At 48.7% G+C, this 22,401-nt stretch overlaps 1 protein-coding gene across 1 annotated transcript in view; it reads right to left on the minus strand.

Annotated features, from left to right (window-relative positions):
* VAV2 (vav guanine nucleotide exchange factor 2) overlaps positions 1-22,401 on the minus strand; it is a 134,252-nt gene that overhangs the window by 97,584 nt on the left and 14,267 nt on the right. Inside the window, 1 exon segment of the mRNA XM_008497263.2 lies at positions 5,947-6,063. Coding sequence (XP_008495485.2) covers positions 5,947-6,063 — 117 coding nt within the window.

Here is a 22,401-nt window from a genome sequence, read left to right on the forward strand (position 1 = left end):
ACAACAACCCCATGGGGAGCTCCAGGCTGGGCACAGAGTGGCAGAAAGGGAGCTGGGAGTCTGGATTGCCAGGAAGCTGAAGAGGAGCCAGCAGTGTGCCCAGGTGGCCAAGAAGGCCAATGGCATCCTGGGCTGGCTCAGGAACAGCGTGGCCAGCAGATCCAGGGAAGGGATTCTGCCCCTGTGCTCAGCCCTGGGGAGGCCACAGCTTGAGTCCTGTGTCCAGTTCTGGGCCCCTCAGCCCCTCAGGAAGGAGATTGAGGTGCTGGAGCAGGTCCAGAGAAGAGCAAGGAGGCTGTGAAGGGATCCAGCAGAATTCCTGTGAGGAAGGGCTGAGGGAGCTGGGGGTGTTGAGGCTGGAGAAGAGGAGGCTCAGGGGAGACCTCATCACTCTCTACAACTCCCTGAAAGGAGGTTGGAGCCAGGGGGGGGTTGGGCTCTTTTCCCAGGCAACTCTCAGCAAGGCAAGAGGGCAGGGTCTCAAGTTGTGCCAGGGGAGGTTTAGGTTGGAGATGAGAAAGAATTTCTTTCTGGAGAGGGTGATCAGGCATTGGAATGGGCTGCCCAGGGAAGTAGTGGATTCTCCGTGTCTGGAGATCTTTCCAAAGAGCCTGGATGTGGCACTGAGTGCCATGGGCTGGGAACCACGGGGGGAGTGGATCAAGGGTTGGACTTGATGAGCTCTGAGGTCCCTTCCAACCCAGCCCATTCTATCATTCTATGATAATGCCACCCACCACCCCATGCTCTTTCAGGCTGCTTTTGCCATTTGTAGCATTCATCCCAATACCCAAGTCTCCAGTACAATCCCAGTAAGGTCATTTAAAGCACTGGTGGCCAAACTCCAGTTGACCAAACACCAGCTGATCACTGCTTAGAAGTAACCAAACATCACCCACAGCTCCTGAGTTAATCATCAACCAGACAGGGGCAAAGTCCCTGCCCAGGCTGCCTTCTCCTTGCTCCCAGACACTTCCCAGAGCCAGGGCTTCTCCCTCAGACCAGCAGCACCCAAGGGCTCTGGGCAGCACCCACATTGCAAGGGAATTTTCAGCTTGTTGGCAAAATGCTTTGGTTGCTTCTGAGAAGAGCAGAGATGGCCCAGAGAGCAAAATATTGCCCCAGAGAAGCTGGGCTGGAGGGCACTGCAAGGGCCAACAAGGGCTCAGGGTGCCCCCCTGGGTCATTCTTCAGTGGGGACAATGTCACAGCAAGCATCAGGCAGGGAGGGGGTTAAGCAGGTTCTGGTTTCCTGTATGCAATCACACACAATTCATTCTGCTGGCCAGTTACTACTGCTCGTTGGAAATTATTAAAAAAAAAAATAACAAATATATTAACAAAAACTATACCCACCCTTCTTTTAGGGAATTCTTCTCACTTCCCACCCCACCCACTGCACACGCACTGCACCAGTTCTACAGCAATTGGAAACGTTTCCATCTGGGATAGGATCCCTTTCCTTGACACAAATCCAAGCACCCTCAGCAGCTGGCACAGCAGAGCACAACAAGGGAAGCTCTGTCCAGCTGCCCCAGCCACCAGGATCTGGAAATGCAGAGGAGGCATTTCTGAGCCATGGATGGAGGGACGGATGCTGTGGCTGTAGCACTGCCAAGAGTTTCTCTCTACTCACGGATAAAGAGGGGGAGAAAAAAATGCCCAAAAAGTCAAGAATGGAAGAAGAAGAGTGGCTCCCACCACAGGTCAGCTGGGAGAGGGCACCCATGTCTCTGAAAGCCTTGTCATTTTAACTACTTATCTTACTTCATACAAATCATCCCCTTTTTATGCCCAAACTAGGTTAGAAATGCACCCTGTAAAATACTGCCCCAGGGATGCTGTCCTGTCCATGAAGTTAGAGATGATGGAGGGAGGGGAATTTTCAGCAGACAACCACAAATCACCAACTCCCAGTTATTAATCCCTTAAATAATGCTGACAATGCTCCCCACCTCCTATCTGCAATCAAGTTTTCTGACTCCCTGGCCAGAGGGTGATGTGTCTGGGTCAGAGAGGGATGGGGGTGGTGGCAGCAGAGCCCCTTTGCAGCTCTCCCAGCACCACAACCTGATGGGTACCATGGGGAGAGGCCTCATTTTGCAGATTCCCCACCCAGAGGGTGCTGGAGATGCAGCTGGGGATGAAGCCTCTGCTGAGGACAGCCTGAAAATGAAAATGCTTTGCAGAGAGGACTTGAACTCTGTCAGCACCAGCAGCTCCTGCCCTCTCCCAGCACCAAGGTGGCTGTGGGTGCTGGAGCATGCTCAGGGTCACCCTCCCCACCACTTCTGGCTCCTCCCTGGCACTTCAGACACACAGGACAAGCTATGGACAAGTCCTTCATCAGCCTCCCACGAGGCTCAGGTGCCAGTGACCCTTGATGGCCTCAATTAATTGGGAGGGAGGGTTGAGCCATCCCCCTGAGTCCCACTTGAGCTGCAGTTCTCACCAACCAGAACCAATAGAGGGGAAAAAACACTGCTTCTATCCCACTATCAGAAACACAGCTTCTATCCCACTATCAGAAACACTTCTTCTATCCCACTATCAGTACCTCCTCATTTTCCAGCTGACCTGTGAGATGCTTCCCTTTTTCATTTGTGGCAACACCATCATTTTGTGTCTGCAGGTCAGGGTAGGAAAGAGCCTCACCTTGCACAAAAAAAGCTTTTTTCAAACAGTGCAGGAACTTCAAAAGAAAATCAGGACCATTAAATACACTTCAGGAGAGCAGAGAGGAATGGGAGCCTAATAAATGGCATGCTCCACAGGTTTATGAATATTTGAACTATATTTCTCAAAAAGAAAATACAGCACATTGCTGCAAGTTACTGAAAATGAGTAACTCCCTTTAATGAACCTTGCCACCATCGTGCTGGCTAACAGAATGATATAGAGTTTAATCCATATTTATGTACATTTTATCTCATTATAGTTGGTGCCAAGAAATTAGCAAGTCCTGTAAGAGTAGCATTTTATACCATCCCCGCTATTAAATGTGCATGAAGTGCTGTGCACACCACACACCAGCAAGGGCTTTGCTTTTTTAGGAGCTGTACTAGCCAAAACTGGGTGCTCCCTGGATCAGGCTGTAGTTAGGGCTGAGGCATCAGTATCTGGGGTGTTCTTCCCCAGAGCCCTGCACCTTGTGCTGGGGATGCAGCCACAGAGCCACTTCTGCTCCTGAGCAAAGGGATAAGGTTTTTTTTTAAATAAAATTTAATTTAAAAAAAAATTAAGAGCTGGCTTGCAGGAAAAAGCACAACCATAAATTCTTTTAAGGTGTCTTAAAGGGACACAGCTAGAAACAGCAGCATCTTGAGTCACTTTTGGAAACACAGCCCAGCCCTTGTCACAGTGAGATTGCTGAACAGCTGGACATGGGGAATAAAACCTGGCTGGGAGCAACTTAAACTGGCCATTCAGCTCCCCTGGGGATCTGGGAAACACTGAGCTCAAGCTGACAAGAAACATGACACATCTACTGGGCAAAACCTGCCAAATACCCAGCATCCCACAAAGGCAGAGATGGAGCTTGTCAGCTCCACAGGGATCCTGCCCACAGAAGCCCATGGGGCTCCTGATTCCATCTCACCAGCTGTTACCCCTATGGAACCTATGGAGCAGTAACTTCCAAGCTTAAAACTCAAGGAATTAGCAAAATCAGGGAAAAAATCCCCACGTTCCTGGACCTGAGCAGCCCCCACACACACTGGTTCCTCTGGAAGAGGCTCCATGGATCCTGGGGCAGCTCCTCCTTGCTGGAGCCCTGGCTCAGCAGCCAAAAGATGCCACAGAAAACTCTCAGAATAACAATTGTCCTGAACAAGACTGAGGGATTGGCTTTTCCTTCCCCTGCTAGAGCACTATTGCTTTCCTTAAGCTAAAAACCCCTGAAGGATCCCAAAGATTCCAAAGGCTGAGCCTTTACATATAGGCTGGCACCACAGAAATGCAAGTCCTGGCCCTTCTACTCAGTAATTGCACTGCAACAAACCCAAATGCTATTGGTAACCACTGGCTTTCTGGTTTGGAGGAAAAAAATAACCAGCTCCTGAAGTAGCATCCAGAAAGGAACCACCCAACACCACCCCACCAAGGCTCCTGGGTAATTAGGTGGTCAAATGTTACTGTGCCACGTTCAGAAACCTCTCCTACCCCCTGGAAGTGTCTTGTAACAAAAACCCAGGACTGAGCTTAGGGCTGAACAGCTTCAGGAGGAATTCTTTGTGTGTGAAGTCTGTGTTTGGCCAGTGGGAACGTGGCTTAGAGGCTCCTTTTGCTCTGCCTGTGACTCAAAGAGGAAAAGCTCTCTGGTCAACACCAGATTTTTCCCTGTTTATTTGCTTTGCCACTGTTGAACACAGATCTGAGGCCAATGTGGGAATGAAAGGTGGGAAGGACAATGGGGATGTTTGGACAGGCTGCCAGAGGGATTTAGGGTGGTGCAGAGCTGAGCAGCTGATAAAAAAACTGCACCAGAAAGATCAGGGAGGTTTTTGTGCAGACAACCTGCCTCCCACATGAGGTTCTTTGAGGATGATGATGAATGAGAAAATACAATATAAAAAAAAAAAAAACCTGAATTATGTTTGGATTTCGTGGAAGCTTGTGACAAGTTTCTTCCCAAAGTCTCATTGTCATGGGGTCAAAGGGAATAGGAAATCATCTGCCCAAGTCACAAACCTAAATATCCCCCCAAAAACTGAACAGAAAGAAGAGGAAGGAATGGTTGTTCCCTAACCAAACCAAAATGGAACCAAACTGTGTTCAGCTGACATGTTCCAGCAGTTTAACACCAGGCTCTATTAAGAGGCATCTTAGACAATTTGAAAGAGCACAAAGCATGAGACAAAGTGAGGATAAAGCAGCATTTTAATTAGCAGCAGCTCCTTCCCCAGCCCAAAAGGTTCCTTCTGTGCATTCATATTCCCAGAACAACAGAAGCCTTCTTGTATTTCATAAATCAAAAAAAACCTCATAAAACAAACCCCTGCAATTGCACATTCCAGATAATGGTCCAGAAATAAATTAGGCAATAAATATCAAATAATATATCCCCATCAGCAGTGAAAATCTACTCTTTGGATAATCAGAAGATGCCTTCCAGCAGCATAAGCCTGGTAGCTCGAAATAGGTAAAACAATAGAGAGCTTTAATAAATCTTTTAACACCTTTTCCACTAAAGAATCTAGCAACTGTCCAACCTAATGGCTTTCCTGAGCCCAGTATCCATCACACTAACAGCCCAGCCTGGATCCTGTTCACCTAAAGAGCCAGGGCAGCAGAACAAGGGCTGCTTGTCAAAATCATGGAGGATTTTCCTCCCTCACAGCTGGGTCTTGTTCAGCAAAACACAAAAACATGTTTTCTCCTCTCTAGGTGACACATGGCACAAACTCAGGAAAAAAAAAAAAAAAACAACAACCAACCCTCCAAATACATTTCTTTCAGAAACATTCAGGGGAACTCATTTCACCCCAGCACGAAATTTCTTGATCCTCCAGGAAACTCACTGGCCACATTACAAAACCAAAAGGCAAAGGGATCTGGAAGGCTATCCATCTATTTCCAATCCCCTTCCATGGGCAGGGACACCTCCCACAGCCCAGGCTGCTCCAAGCCCCATCCAACCTGGGCTGAGACCCTGCCAGGGATGGGGCAGCCACAGCTTCTCTGGGCAACCTGGCACAGGGGCTCAGCACCCTCACAGCAAACAATTTCTTCCCAATATTCAATCTAAATATCTAAGAATCAGCTCAAAGACAGGCACTCTGCATAGGGGAAGAGGGATCCAATGCATGGGTTAAGGGTGCAGAAGCTGCTCGGAAAAACCACAAAATCTCCCATTTTTATCCCAAATCTGCAGCACAACTCCAGGGAAGTGCCCAGTGCTAGCAGTGCCAGGAACAGAGCTTCCAGGAGCTGAGAATTAACTCTTACCTTTCCAAAATCCCTTACATCAAAGAGGTCAAAGGGATCAAAGAGATCACTGTTCCTTAACCCAAATTTGTCGTGACAAACTTTCAGGAAGGTTCGGATGTTCTTCAAGCAGAGAAACTGGAGGAGACAAAAAGAAAAGGAGGGAAAAAGTGAGCAAGACGGGCACAAAATGTTAACTGAGATTTATTGAGTTAAATTCACATGGGAGACAAGTTAAGAGAGACTTAGAAACCTGCCCTGAAAAGCCAGGCAGGAGTTTATTTGTTGTTCCTGAAGCTGTCAGGCTCCTGGTGCCTGTGAGGACTCCTGTGTTCCCAGCTGCACACCAGGAACAAACTCCCTTTGGAAAAACAACTTTCACGGGAGGTACCCTTGCAGAAGGGCTGGAAAACTCAAGCCAGGAAGTTTCCCTTTCAAGGTCGAAGCCAAATATAAATTACAGCTGATGTTCCACAGAAGCCCAGTGTTGAACTTTTAACCCTTTCCAGCATGAGCCCATTCGGTTCCCCACAGAAAGCTGTTACAGGACAGGCTGTAGCTACACGTGTGGATGCACACACCCCGAACAAAAGATTGGGAGAAAGAAAATGAGGGTGGTTTGTTATGTTTTTTTATTTGCATTGGGATCTGAAACAACTGAGCTTGTTCAGGTGATACTTGCTTCCTCACCCTCACACCTCCCAGATGCTGCAGGCATCATGAGCACAGCCAGACCAGAGGCTCAGCACCAGGACCTGCTCCTGACCCAGCTCAGATCCCATTCCCAAACCCAGGGCTATCCCTGGGACTGTTTCCACCAAGCTCTGCTTGCTCCCCTTTAATGTTAACCTGTGTGAAGAGGCAGAAATCCCACCCCTCTAGGGATTAGTCTGGGTTATTCAGAGCTCAACTGGCAGAGCAACATCGTGTTTCTCTTTCAAGAAAATCCTGTCTTGGAGTGTAGCAATAATTGGTCATTTCTTTGTGAGCACTGGGGATTTGGAAGGCTGGGGATTCCAGACAGTCTCACTCCAATGGCAAGACCTGACAGCACAAGATCTGGGATGAAAAGAATGAAAATCTGCTTCGTTTTTGCTGCCACACCACCTCCATCCTTCATCAGGATAGACTGAGTCTGCCGAGCAATTAATTTAAACCTCTTCCTGCATCCTCACAATATACCATAAAATACTTATATTTGTTGCTGTGTTTAACAATTTTTTTTTGCAGCAAATTCTTCATATGTAAAAACATGTTAGAAATGTAAGTGAATCAAACCCATTAAAGGAGTGAATCATCCCCACATGATGAAGAGGCACAGGACACAAGGTGCCCTTGGGTGGGTTTGGTCTGGGTGGTTTTGTCACATGGCGCTCACTCCCTCCACTCCCCAAGTTGCCATCAACCCAAGAGCATGCAAAAAACCCTGCTTGCAAGCTTCACCCAGAGCTCAAAGTGAACTAAACCAGCTTAACTTCAACTAACCAGAACCAAAGCCCAGTCCTTGGGGTCATTATGGACATCACCACAATGACCTTGATGTTCTCCCTGCCTTTGGGATGATGCTTGAGGTTGTGGGGATGGATTAACAAGACCACCTCATTAACAGCAAGTTGATTCACCTACACAAAGAAACAAATAACACCAAATAACCTTTTCTCCTTCCCCCCTTCCTCTCCACACAGCCCCAGCAGAGCTCCCCCAGCACAGGATTTTCCCCTCCTATCCAACCCTTCTCATTAGACAAGTGCCAGAGGCAGAAATTGAAAACAATTCTGTTTTTCTGGGCCATTCCTCTATCTCTCATAAACACTGCAGTAAATATAACCCGTCTAGACTGAGAGATTGCTTTTTTTTTTTTTTTTTTTAATTGCTTTTACACCCCCTCTCACCGACACGGGTTATTTCATAACTTTATCTTCTGGGTCTCTGCAAGAATTTACACCCTGGGCAAACCAGTCTCTTGCAGCAGGGGTGTATTTTCTGTTGCACTGCAGTCTTATTGATTTCAAATTTCTAGCATGTGTTTATTTTAAATCCTTTTAAGCCTCCCATTTTGCAAGTTAATGACACAGGTTATAGCCATAATTACACGCAGCAAGAGGCAAAGCTTCCACTGCAGAAGTTCTCTGCCTTGCTGCAGCTTTGGCTCCCCACTTCCCAGCTCATCCCAAGGCTGGGACAGGGATAAAGGCTGAAGAGCTAAGGACTAAGAGCTTGCACAGTCCTGATGCTCCACCAAGCACCTGATGGGGGTCAAAACCTGCATCAAGGGTTCAAATTCCTAAAAACTCTCAAAGTTCACCCTACTTTGGCTCCTGGGAGACTGCAGAGATCACAGATCCAAGCAAATGAATGCCTTGTCCTGGCAGTGCTGCTAACAGAGAGCAAGTCCCAGCTCCCCCATGACTCCAGCCCCTCAGCTCAGCTCAGCCCTGGCAGGAAAGGACAGGACCAAGCAGACTGCTCAACCTCAGCTCCATCCAAATGCCTTTGGCTCACCCAGTTCCAACCTGGGAATCCTCTTGCCACCCCCTGCAACCAGCCCAAGTCAGCCACTGCCTGTCCCACAGCTCCAGGTGACACCTGCAAAAAAGCCACCAGCTGCTGTCACCACACAGCACCCGATGCTGGGGGCAAGGGAAAAAAAACTTCATTTCCTTAAAGAGCTGCTGAAAAGTGCTGTGAAGCAAAAAAAGCAAGGCAGCAGCACCACAGTCCTGCTCCAGCAGCAAGGAGGTGGCAGCAGAGTGAGGCCACCACGTTGTCCCACAGGCAAAGCCACCCTTTGGAGGACAGCAGGTTTGTCCCTGCCCCTCATGCACAGCCCATGGGATTGGGGGTTACAGGCACAATTTTTGCTCCTCTCTCATCCATCTGCAAAATACCTCCCTGGTACAGGCATTTTGAGGCTGGTTTGCTGTTGGGGGTGTTGATCATTCAATGAGCACAGTTATAATTAGCTACACTTGGACATGGGCTGTGCTGTGGCTGTCAGTCACACCTTCCAACCACTAAACACTCTGCAGAAGAAAGGAGGAGAGAGAGAAATCAATGTTCTCTATGGGGCTCATTCACCACCTGCCAGGCCCAAAATCAATGGTGTCAATTATTAAGACCAGATCAGAAGCTTGCAATCTGCTTCAGCAGGAGCCCAAGACCCACACATTCCATCCTGCCCCTGCCTCCATCCTCTGTACCCAAAAACCCATCCAGTGTCACCCCTGCCATGGGCAGGGACCCCTCCCACAGCCCAGGCTGCTCCAAGCCCCATCCAACCTGGGCTGAGACCCTGCCAGGGATGGGGCAGCCACAGCTTCTCTGGGAAACCTGGCACAGGGGCTCAGCACCCTCACAGCAAACAATTTCTTCCTAAAATCTCATCTCAATCTCCCCTCTTTCAGCTTGAAAACATTCCCCTCCTTGTCCTGCCAAGCCAGGCCCTTGTCCCAAGTCCCTCCCAAGCCCTCCTGCAGCCCCTTCAGGCACTGCCAGACCCTGGCAGGGTGCTGGAAGCTCATCATGGCCCTCAGCAATGGGGAAGAGAAGGTATTTATTGAGAAAACACATCATTTACAATGACCAGTGGGAAGCAGGTATCCTATGGCATAAACCTCTCCAGAAAGCCAAAGGATGCATCCCCAAGCTGGGCTGAGTTCCCTTGGCACAACTCAGATGTTGCAAAGGGGCATCAAAGCTGCCTTTGCTTGTTCCAGAGACAAAACCCAAGAGCAGCCCAGGACCCAGCAAGGACCAGAGAGATGCAGCTCACCTGACTTTGCACTTAAAACTGCTCAGGTTAAATCACAACCTTTACCCAACCTCTCCAACCCATCCCAGCTCCCCAAGGCATTCACCAAACCTTCAGAAACAGCAACAGAAGTCACAGAAACAGCAACAGAGGTCAAAAACACAACTGAAGCTTGTGTATCACACACACACACACACACCCCAACAGTACCAAATCTTTCTTTGTTCCTTCTCCCCCATTGTGTCTGGGGAAAGGAGCAGCTGCAGAAAGGCCACGAAACATCTCTGCAGAAACTCCCTGCCCGTTCACATTGGGATTCAAGTCTCAGCTCATCAGTTACATCAGATGGACAGATTAAATTCTGGGTTGTTGGACAGCAGATTTATCTGCTGAGAAGTGGAGAATGAAATGATTTCTCAGACAATTTAGTGTTATTAATTCACCCCATTTCCAAGGCATTCCTATGGCAGAGCTGCACTAATGTCACTTGGCAAGACTGATTAATGAGCCTGAAACACTGCTGAGCACTGACCTCCCCAGTGCTGCTGCTTCTTACAATCACCCAAAGGAAAGGATTAGCCCTAGGAGAGCACCTGAGGGAGAGCAAACATTTATTTTAGCAAAGACCCATAGCTTGGCACTGGGAAGACCAAGGGAAAGCCAACCCAGGCTGCAGCAGGGAAAGGTCCTTCCCAGGGAGAATCAGCCAAAGCTTCTCAGAAGGGATGTAAACTTCTCAGGAGCTTCTGCCTTCCCCAGCAGCACACCAGGGAGCAGGCAGCACTGCTGGGACAGGCTGCCAAGCCCTGTTCCAGTTCTGCTCATCCTCACACCTTTGCTCATCACCCCTGTCACACAAAGAAACCCATGTGGGGCACAAAATGCTCTCAGTCACCTTACAGGAACTTCCCATGGCATCATTTTGGTTGGAAAAGACCTTGAGCATCATCAAGTCAAACTGTTAATCCAGCATTGCCAAGCTCATCACTGCCCCATGTCCCTCAGCATCTCCAGGGCTCTGAAATCCCTCCAGGGATGGGGACTCCACCTGGGCCTTTGGATGAGCTCCCAAAGGGAGGAATCCTCTCACAACACAACATTAAGCTGATGAGCTGGAGGCCAGAATACACATGGAATTGTAAGAACTCTTTAAAATAACCCAGGGCAAGTCCTGGAGTAATCTACTGAATGCACTGCAGTCACAGGGCTCAGCCCCAGAGGCAGAGGAATGGCTCGAGTCAGAACCAGAACCCAGCAAGCAGAACTCCTGGGTTCCATCCAAGACATGAAGTGCAGGGACAAGGTGGGGACCAGAGGGAAACACCTGGGAGGTGGCAGACACGTGGGAAGTGTAAGAGACAGAGCACAGGGGCAAATGATCCCATCCAAAGGAGTCAGAGATGCAGAAGAAATGCTCAGGGACCATGCTGAGGGGTACAATGGAGGCAGACACACAGGACACAGCTGCATCTGAGCTTTCTCTGCTTGCAGGAGGAGCAGTGGCACCCTGTGTCCCCTCCCCATTGCTGTCACCTGGCCAAGCAATGCTGCAGGGGCCAAGCCCAGCCTGGGGGTGCTCAGCCTAATTTATCTCAGCAAAGTTTTGCTGCCCCCAAACTCCCCCTCTAAAAGGACCACCGGGCTCCTTTCCTCCACTGCACACACTCCTTCAGAGAGAAAAATTGGGAAAAAAAAAATAAATAAAAATCCAGAACCGTGGCTAAAACCCCTGTCAGGCAGCTGAGGAGTCCAAGATGATAACGTGGAGCTGGAGGAGGGGACAAGGATTGAGTAACATCCTCCAAGTGAGGAGGAGGGAAAGGAAATCACAGAAAAGCCACATCCCTCTTGTCCTCTCCCAGCAGCAGAATTAAACCTCCCCAAAGCTTAAAGTCAGAGGCTGAGCCCTCCCCACCCAGTGCCTGTCTGTCCATCCATCCATCCAGCCATCTGACCCAGCAGCTCACAGGGGCTTTAAATGAGAGGAAGGAAGCTGCAACTTCCCAAAGAAAACGTTGGAGCTGCAGCTGCTGACAGTACTTCCCTTCTTTGTGGAGCCCTCCCAGAGCTGGAAGCGTTGGGCTGTGCTGGGGAAGCACAGGGGATCCTTAGGGGATCCTCAGGGAAAGGGCTTGGATTGCAATGTCTGGGAGTAAAGATGCTCACAGGGTCTGAAGTTCTCTGCTCCTGCACCTAAGGTCTGGACAGCCCAGAGCTTTTGCCCAACCACCCAAAACCCAGAGGGTCCAAGAGGTCCAGCACAGGTCAAAACCTCTGCCACAGGTTTGAGGTTTGTGTGACTGAAAAGTCACATCAGGTGGCTGATTTGCTTCAGAGAGAAAACTTTTAGATGGCCAAGTGATTGGCAGAGCCATTCCCCAGGCAAAAGGTTCTTGCAAAGTCAAGTGATTTCAATCCTCTCTAAGAGACCCTGGTTTTCATCAACTCCTCCTCCAAGAGAGGAAATTCCAGGACTCCCTGCCTGAAGGACAACGTTGGTTTGAGCCATTTGTCTTCCCAGTGGTATAAAAGGAATGCCTGAATACCCCCTGTTCTATCCACCCCACCTGTGATGCATTTCAGGAGCTGGATGGAGAACACAAACTGCAGAGGAGAAACCCAGAAGGACCTTGTGAGGCTCATCAGAACCCCAGGCAAAGGCAGCAGGGGTTCCTTTTTTCCTTTCCCAGGCTTAGAGCTTTTGACTCCTGCATCTCAGCCTTGGGCTCTCCCTCCAGTCTGTTCATCAGCAGATTGCTAAATCCAGGCTTGGCTTTAAGTGAAGAACAAGATCTGAGGCTACAGAAAGCTTGGGAGCTTGGAAGGATTGCTCAATCTGCCCACATTTGGCACCTTTACTGGAAAGTCCCCTTCCACACTCATTAAATCCAGACCTTTTCTCTCTCCTCTTGCTGGAAGGCATGCAGCCCCACCAGGGGAACTTGGTTAATAAAGTAGGGGGTGGGATGTCTTGGCTTTTATTGTTGTTATTTTTATTGTTGACACAAAGCCCTAAACTCATGTTTGCCTCACTGGGGCTCACGCTTCATCACTTATAAAACACAACCCTGGGTAAGAGATGGGCTATGTGAAAAAAAAAAGAAGAAATTATGAATATAGCTGATCAAGAAATGGGATCCCTTCCCACACACTGAGGTTTTCAGCACAGAAGAATTCAAAACATTTTGTCCAACCCCAAGCTTTAAGACAGGACTTGACCTGAGCCATGACAATCGAATTAAAACCCAGAGTTCAGCTGCTGTTAAAGGAAAGGAGCAATTGTGTAACCATGTCTAGAGTTTCAGTGCCATGATACACTCCTGGGGTTCTCTCCAAGCAGCCACAGTTCTGCTTTTCAGGCTGGTGCAGGGAATGAGCCCGTGATGAACTTTTGACAGGGCAGTGATGACAGCAGCTACGGGATGGCTCTGAGATGAGAAAGCAGCAGCCAAGGCAGGAAACCAAGTCTTGTCACGTCAAGTGTTCAGGCCAGACCCAAGAGAGGAAGCTCCAGGATGTAGCCTGCAAGCCTGGGCTAGTTCAAGCAATTCCCAAAACTTATTTTTGCCTCTTTAAAACCAAGCTGCCCCACAGAAAAGCTGAAGAGACAAGCTCAGACTTTTCAGAAGTGACCTGTGGTGTAGGTGCCTGCAATAGCTGACTCTGGTATCAAAACAGATTATTAGATAACCAAACATCTATGTTAAATCCAAGTCTTTTACACCAATTCTCTACAAGTCCCACGTTTGAGCCTGGTTTTAAAGACCTGCTGATATCTCCAGATCATCCCCAAGCTGGTGGTTGTGCCAACATTAGAAGCCCACCCTCATTTCAGGGCACACACCAACCTCACTGCAGACTGTACGTTTTTCTAAAACATGCCCAAAAAGCACTATTTCAACATTTCTGCCATCAGATCAAGTGCATGCAATCTGCCAACATCCAGGAGACTTTTCTTGTCTGGATGCCATCTCATTAATCACACACCATGGGTAGACACAATTTTTCCCTATCCAGTCATGATTTTGGGTGACCCACCTCCAATCAGACTCGCTTCACTTTCCCAAAGCCTCAGGAATTAAAACCAAATGTGTTCTTTTCCTCACTGTGAGCAGCACCAGGTCACCTGCCAGGATGCAGAAACTCTGAGCAAACCACCCTCCTGGTACATTCATCCCACAAACCCAAGCCATGCCAAGAGAGAACACAACTGAAAAGCAAAAACTCAGCCATGAAAATATTTCCAGCACTGAATTTGTCACAGCTTTTACCCCTGAAATTGGGGATGGGGGAAATAATGGCCTAAAACAACTGCAAAATATTGTCAAGAGTCTGGTGCTCCAAAGAAGATCTGGAGGTGATGGTTCAGCTTCCAGATGAGGACTGAAGGGCCCAAAGCTGGTGCTGGTAGAGGAGGTCATGCCCCCAGCCTGCTGATGGGGAGGGATGCTGACACCCACCCTGACACCTTCACCCCCTCCTGAGCTGCTCTCTATCCCTAAGGCATCACCCAAACCAGGCTGACAACAGGCTGGGTGAAAAACAGCTCCCAAATGTCACACCAGGGACCACGATGGCATTATTAGAAGCAGGCAACAAACACTCAGAAAACTCTGCTTAATGGCACCAGGTAATGATGCTGAAAGATGTCTCCCAGCTTCTTCCTAAATAAGTAATTAAAACCAGAGCTCTGCTTTTCACATTAGGGATAACTGATGCAGACCTGCATATAAAAAAAATCAAGCTGCATTTTGCAAGATTAAGCCCACAATCTGCTTTTAATAGGTCTCTTGAGGCACCCCTGCACTGCCATCAGCTCCTCACTGCAAAGCTGGGGCAGTCTCAGAGCAGCTCAGCACCTTCTTCACCCCCAAAACCAACAGGATTGGGGTCACAGGGGCTGCTCCTGGGGCATCACTCCATGGACAGGCTCACAGCAAGGAGAGCAGACAGAGAGAGAGGTAATCACCATAAATCCTCTTGTGCAAGAGAAATATAAAAGGAAAACTCTGGTGGGGTACAGGACCCACCAGCCAGACCTTGCCTGCAAGCCAGAAGGGACAACCCACAGCAGATCAGTCTGAGAAAGCTCCTGGGGAGTCAGGAAGGGACCAGCATCACATCCAGCATTCCATTCCATCACATCCACCATTCCAGGAGCTCAGCCCAACACTGGCAGGGCCAGGAGGAGGGGGCTGGGGTGCATCTGGAGGCTGCTTGTCCTCAGGGACAGAGAATGGATGGGGAGCCCTGAGGTCCAACAAGAAGCCTGAGGCTTCTTCCTCTCCTTGGATTTAAATAATGAATGTTTTGTTGCATTTCAGTGTTGGGAAGGACAGAGGATGTGAACAGATAGTGCAAGCTGGAGAACAGGAAGGGCTTTTGTTTTTACCCCTGGTTTAACTGAGGCTCATCAGGTTCTCTAGCTCCAAATTTGTTCTGTAGAAAATGAGGAGAGGCCAAAGCAGGAGCTGGGAGTGCCACTGTCTGCAAGGTGACAGCCCACAGGGAACAATTCTGACACGTGGGCAATGCACAGAAAACTGCTCTGGGTAAACAAGTTATTTAAAAAAAATTAACTGAAGGAAAAATAAAATATTTTATAGCTTAATTGCTTTAGTGCTTGTTTGGATCTGGGGACCAAGGCTAGATAGACACACACCAGACCTGGAGCTCCCTCAGGACAGCCAAAACAGAGCCAAGGCTTTGTGCAGACATTCCCTGCAAAGATTCATTCCCATAACACTTGGGAGACAAGAGGCAGCACATCCCGGGACAAGGAGCAGGAAACTTTTGGCAGTGTTGGCAAACAGCAGCCTGATCCCAGCCCATGTGTCTGGTGTTAACCAAAGCCTCTGTCAGCACCAAAACAAGAGGAGATGGAAAAAGGCACCTCTGGAGCAATGCCTGAGTGCTTTTGGTTAAGATCCTCATTTTTTTGTCCAGCCCATCACATATTAAGCCCATCTTGAAGAAAGGAACTCCAGGCTGCTGAGCCACCCTTCAGCTCCAGAGTACAGGGATTCCTTTCCCAAGGGTGAGATGGGAAACCAGGAACAGTCAACACAGACTTAGGAACAGCAAGCCTTGTTTGTCCAGTCTGATTGCTTTTCAGAAAAAAAAAAAAAGGGGGTAAACAGATCATAGAATTGGCTGGGTTGGAAGGGACCTCAGAGCTCATCAAGTCCAACCCTTGATCCACTCCCCACGTGGTTCCCAGCCCATGGCACTCAGTGCCACATCCAGGCTCTTTGGAAAGATCTCCAGACACGGAGAATCCACTCCTTCCCTGGGCAGCCCATTCCAATGCCTGATCACCCTCTCCAGAAAGAAATTCTTTCTCATCTCCAACCTAAACCTCCCCTGGCACAACTTGAGACCCTGCCCTCTTGTCTTGCTGAGAGTTGCCTGGGAAAAGAGCCCAACCCCCCCCTGGCTCCAACCTCCTTTCAGGGAGTTGGAGAGAGTGATGAGGTCTCCCCTGAGCCTCCTCTTCTCCAGCCTCAACACCCCCAGCTCCCTCAGCCCTTCCTCACAGCAATTCTGCTGGATCCCTTCACAGCCTCCTTGCTCTTCTCTGGACCTGCTCCAACACCTCAATCTCCTTCCTGAGCTGAGGGGCCCAGAACTGGACACAGATGAAGCTGGAGGTCATGATGCATCAGCTCCCTCCCTCCCAGAGGGACCGTGCTGGCTGGCAGAGCCCCTGCCATCCCTGCAGTGCCCATCTATCAGGGGAAAACAGCTCAAAATCACCAGTTTTTTAAGTGTAAAGGGGAAATGGAGGTGGAGAGAGACTGACTGGGATGAAACCTCCTGCACTGTAACTTTTTCCCCACCCCTCAGTAACAGAGGTCAAAAGTTTCAATTGCTAAGAAACCACAGCTGGGTACTCAGAACTTCCCACGCATCAGGAAAAGACCCCCAGGAGCCTTCCACAGGCTTCAGAGTGGGTCCCCAAAACCTCCTTGGCTTTCTCAGAATAGCTCTGAACCCATTTCTGTGTAGCAGGAACAGAAAACCCATCCACCAACGGAGGCATTAACACATTTTTCTTACTACCTAAAGTGCTTGCACTGCCTCTTGTGATTTGCATTCAGGGTCTCAGTTCCTCTCCTGTTCAGCACTGCAAGGAAATCAGTTAACTGAGCAGCAGCTGCCAGTATCACAAAGCTTGGGAGGCTGAGACAGGAAATCTGAAGGGTAACCATCATATTTAATGTATGCATGAGATAAAAATCAGAATGAACTTCAATCAGGGGAAGGATGGGGAGGCCACTGGCACTACTGTGATGTTGGCTGTTCTGGGTTTTTAAGATTAAAGCTAATATTTTATCTTTGTGATTTCAATTAAGCATTTTTTCTCCCTTCTAGAGAGAAGAGCAGGGTGTGTGACTTCTTACTAGAAAGTATCAAGCTTCATTCCAAACAATTCAAGCTCTGTAATGAGAGCCAGGTGAAAAGCAGCAGAGCCTCAGCCCCGGTAGAGTAAGTCAAGGAAACCCCAGTTCTGAAAAGGATGCTCTGAGCCACAGGTACAGCATGAACAAACACCTAACACAGGTACAGCATGAACACCAACCACAGGTACAGCATGAACGAACACCTAACACAGGTACAGCATGAACATCAACCACAGGTACAGCATGAACACCTAACACAGGTAACAGCATCAACACCTAACACAGGTACAGCATGAGCACCAACCCCAGTGACTGTCCTCTAACAACAAGAGGAACAGCAGCTCATGGCAGCTCTTCTGCCCCCCCTGCTTTAACCCTCCCTGCCAGATGCTCAAAGACTTCATGAACCCCTGCCCCACTCAGCCACATCTTTATTGTTCTCCCCTTTTCACTGAAAGAGGGGAAGGGTTGAACCCAAACCACTCTGATTTGCCCTCAAGTTAGGTAAGGTTGCAGCCAATAGGAGAAAAAAAATAATTTTTGCCTTTTAAAAAAAAAAAAAAAACACAAACCAAAAAAAATCCCCCCTCATCACATCCAGTGGACACAGCACAGAAGCAACAGCTCCAAGGTCTCCGTGCACCCAATTTAAACTGCAAGAGGAACCAAATCCCTTAAATCCATTAGTGATCCACGTAATGAGCAGGACATGTTAATTATGAGGCTCTGGGCCACATGGATACAAACTGGTGTGGGAGATGCCCTCTCCATGCCCAGAGTGCCCTCAGCATCCCACAGAACCACACAGAGCTGATGCTCCAGCCCTGCAGCCTCTGCCAAGAGCTGCTCCCCAGTGCACACTCCAGGAAAGCAGAATTTGGAGTTTTTCCTGAGAGAGAGAAAGAAGGAGAAGGGAAGTGCCATGAAATTCATCTTTTATTTTGCTTTAGTTTTACAGCTTGTCAATTATCCCAATTCACACCACGGGAAGAAAACATGCTAGGAAAAAAAAAAAAAAACACTTTCCATTTCAAGTTATTTTTGCAAAGTGGAATTTAATGAGCGACTCCAGCCAAAATTAAGGCTGTGCTGTAAAGTTTCCCAAAGTGTAAAAAGATTTGTTGCCACCCTGAATTAAAGCCAGCTTGCTGCAGCCACCAGTGCCTAAATTTCAAACACATGTTTGCATCAAACTCTGGCAGTCACAGCACAGGCTCCAAATCATTCTGGGTTTGGGAGCATCCGTGACCTTTGCTTCAGGGACAGGTTAAACCCAATTCAACACAAGGGAGCTTTGGTTCTGACCCAGTTGGTTTTAAATCTCTCCCAAGGGGATGTGACAATTTTACCTCATCTGGAACATCTTTCCCAAGCCCAAGAGGTGAATTTCCCTGCTCCAGCCCAAGTCCTGCAGCGATTCAGTCTGGTCCCTCTTTTGCAGGATGAAAACAGGCTACAGCAGATTAATCTCCTGGCTACTTAATTTGTAAAAGCAGCTTAAAAAGGTCAGATCCCCAGCTCCTAAGAACCACCACTGAGAACAGATCCTAGAGATTAGGGGAAATAAGGCTCTGGATATTTATATAAATTAATACTTGGGGAGTGTAACAAGATCAAGGGAACCCTCTAATACCTGCATCACACTCTTTGCAGTTCTTATCAGGTGCTTATCTCTTAGAGAAGCACACAGGGTGCCCTCAAAGCTGACACCTGAGGCTAGAGAGGGGTTTTAAGAACCTTCCCTAGATCTCCTGTCCCTCAAACACCTTTGGGATTTGGCTCTCTGTATTTTAAGACAAATCCTCCTTTCTGAGCCAGCCTTACAGGAGGCTAAACATGCACCAGCAGGGATGGATTTCACTCTGCCAAAACTACAGACCACCACTTTGGTGCTGTTTGGTGGGGTTTTATGGTTTTATTTTTAATGATGCCCTGTTCCATTATTTAATCCAAAGTTTACTGTCTGTGTGCATATACAATCACAAACTCCAACACTGCTGCAATTCTCCCTGATTTACACTCCCTCGAATCAAGAAATCCAAACTGGAATTCCCCACCAAGAAGAAGAGCCAGTTATACCTGGGTGAGGACTTTTCCCCTCTCTCCATCCCTGCATCACCTTGGCTCTAATCAACACAGGGATTTTCCTAGAAGCAGCATTTCCCCTGGAAACAGAACTTAACAATGGATTTACCAGCCAGACATGAACAGTTACACCAATCTCCCAGCAAAGCTTCTTCTCCTAATTGGAGTATCTAAAATAAACTCTGTGTAACAGCCTAATTGCATTTGCAGGGAGTGTTAGGGAAGGTTGCATTGCTTTGCCTGTGCTGCTCTAATTAATTTGGTACAACTTGAGCATGGAGAAAAGGCCCCAGGGAGGTGGTGGGCTGGCCCATTCGAGCTGTGCTTCAGCAGGAGGGGAACGGGAAGTGGGATCCAATTCCTTCCTGGGCTCAGCTGTTCAACTCCATCTCCTCCCAGAGCCACCCACACCAATGGGCTGGGCTGAAAATTCTCTGCACACAAAAGGACAAACCCTGGGAGCTTCCAGGGGGAGAGGATCAATACATCTATATGGGCAGTGGCCCTAAAAAAGCTCACTGACCTGTAAATTAAAGTTAGTTATTGACATGGTTAAGACAGTGTCAACACTGCTTGCAAAGGGACCTGGACAGACTGGAGAGTTGGGATGATCCCAAGGGGATGAGGTTCAACATTCCAAGTGCCGGGTCCTGCACTTTGGCCACAACAACCCCATGGGGAGCTCCAGGCTGGGCACAGAGTGGCAGAAAGGGACCTGGGAGTCTGGATTGCCAGGAAGCTGAAGAGGAGCCAGCAGTGTGCCCAGGTGGCCAAGAAGGCCAATGGCATCCTGGGCTGGCTCAGGAACAGCGTGGCCAGCAGGTCCAGGGAAGGGATTCTGCCCCTGTGCTCAGCCCTGGGGAGGCCACAGCTTGAGTCCTGTGTCCAGTTCTGGGCCCCTCAGCTCAGGAAGGAGATTGAGGTGCTGGAGCAGGTCCAGAGAAGAGCAAGGAGGCTGTGAAGGGATCCAGCAGAATTGCTGTGAGGAAGGGCTGAGGGAGCTGGGGGTGTTGAGGCTGGAGAAGAGGAGGCTCAGGGGAGACCTCATCACTCTCTCCAACTCCCTGAAAGGAGGTTGGAGCCAGGGGGGGGTTGGGCTCTTTTCCCAGGCAACTCTCAGCAAGACAAGAGGGCAGGGTCTCAAGTTGTGCCAGGGGAGGTTTAGGTTGGAGATGAGAAAGAATTTCTTTCTGGAGAGGGTGATCAGGCATTGGAATGGGCTGCCCAGGGAAGTAGTGGATTCTCCGTGTCTGGAGATCTTTCCAAAGAGCCTGGATGTGGCACTGAGTGCCATGGGCTGGGAACCACGGGGGGAGTGGAGCAAGGGTTGGACTTGATGAGCTCTGAGGTCCCTTCCAACCCAGCCCATTCTAGGATTCTATAAACATGCAGTTAAACACAGACCCATTTCCCCCTTTTTTTGGGGCAGCAATCCTATGCTGTTTTCCTAAGTGTCACCCAATTTAAGTTCATTTTTACTACTTCAGCCAAACATATAGAACTGAACAAAAGGGACCTTTCTCCTGCTTTAAATTCTTCCTTCTCTTAGCAACAGCCTCCAACAACACACACACACACACAGGGTAAAAACGTATGGAGAACTTGCAAGCCCAGCTACAGGGTGTAAGAACAAGCAGAGAGATTTCTGTCAGACTAACACAGTCTCAGCTCTGCTCAGCCCAAAGCAGAAGTTAGCAAAAACATTTGTTTAGAAGCCAGCATGATCCTTTTTTAAAAAAAGTCATACAGGAACCATTAAGACAGGTCTGGGTCCTGTGAAAATGGCTGTGGCACAGATCAGGCTGAGCTGCTAGGAATAAATTGCATCCTGTAATCAAGACTGTATGAAGTAAAAAAAAATAAAATAAAAATGACAGCTATGTAGCATTTTACAGGGCCATAACCACCAAGGGAAATAAAACATCTCTAAGGTATAGCTCACAACGCAAAAAGCTCTTTTGAATAAGAGCACATCCTCAAGCTCCACCAGGGCAAAGCTCTCCAGCTGCCTCAGAGCCTGCAAAGGAAAGGAGCAGCAAGAAGGCAAAGTCATCCTGACCCATCAGTTCTGGCTCCAGGCAAGAAGCAGACTGAAACTTTTTCTGGACCACACTCCACGAGGAGCATCATTCCCTTGCCAGGAGGGAAGGAGTGACCAACATCTGCCTGATGGACATCTGGCACAGGGGGGAAAGCCAAGGCAAAATACTGCTCAGTCAGCAATGGGGACAGCAAAAAAAGCCTTCCCACCTTCAGGCCTGGGATTTGACTCAAACACAGACAACCCCAAGCCAGCTGATGGGGGCTCTACCCCCACCTCAAACCCCTAAGAGTCACTCAATCTGTGTGCCACCAGCCAAGGAGCACAGGCTGAGATCCTACACACCCTGAACCCCTTGAGAACCCAAGGATGTTTGCACCCTTCTGATGGGTTATTACCCAGCTGGGCAGAAGGGGAGAAAAATTATTTGAGGTTTGGGTGCTCCTCCACTCCCAAATACAAATGCTTCAGTGCTTAATATTGCCTTGAATACCAAGGATCAAAGAAGTGATGCAAATCCACCCACAATCTGGAAAGAAACTGCAGCTCCAGTTTTTGGTTTCCAGCCATCTCAGCTCTTCCTTGGTATTGAGCTCCTGCTCTAACTCAGATGCTCAACTTTTGAACTTTTGTCTCTGCTCCTCACCACAAGGAACAAGGTTCTCAGTTGCTTGGTACCCAGCCCCAGAGCCTGGAATCTGTATCCATGGAGAAGGACTCCATGGTTACCCAGTCACTGGGATCACATCCTCCCTTCCCCATCACCCCCAGGATGATGTGAGAGCTGGGACCAGCACCAAGGCCACTGCTGGAGGAGATTCCTACAGAACCAGGCTCTGGAAGCAACCCAAAGCACTTACTAAGTCCTGTCTTTTTAATATATATATGGTTGCCTAAACTCACAGAATTATTACCTACACCTCATTTTTGTGTGCAAGGTTCTGATGGGTTTTTTCAGGGTTGTTCTGTGGTTTGTTTTTTTTTTAAAGCCACCCACAGAAAACTTCTGTGAAAGTTTCCCCCCCCCAAAAAAAAACCAACAGGAATAATGATGCCAAAAACACCCAGGGAGAGAGCTGGGACCCCCAGGGAAGTGATGCAAACCCATGGGCTCCAGCTCCACCAGTCCTCATGTCCCAGAAATCCCCCAGATCATGACCACGGGATGTCCCAGAGCCAAGGAACTGGAACAGAGC

The sequence above is a fragment of the Calypte anna genome, chromosome 17, assembly GCF_003957555.1.
Source record: "Calypte anna isolate BGI_N300 chromosome 17, bCalAnn1_v1.p, whole genome shotgun sequence".
In the NCBI taxonomy this organism is placed as follows: domain Eukaryota; kingdom Metazoa; phylum Chordata; class Aves; order Apodiformes; family Trochilidae; genus Calypte; species Calypte anna.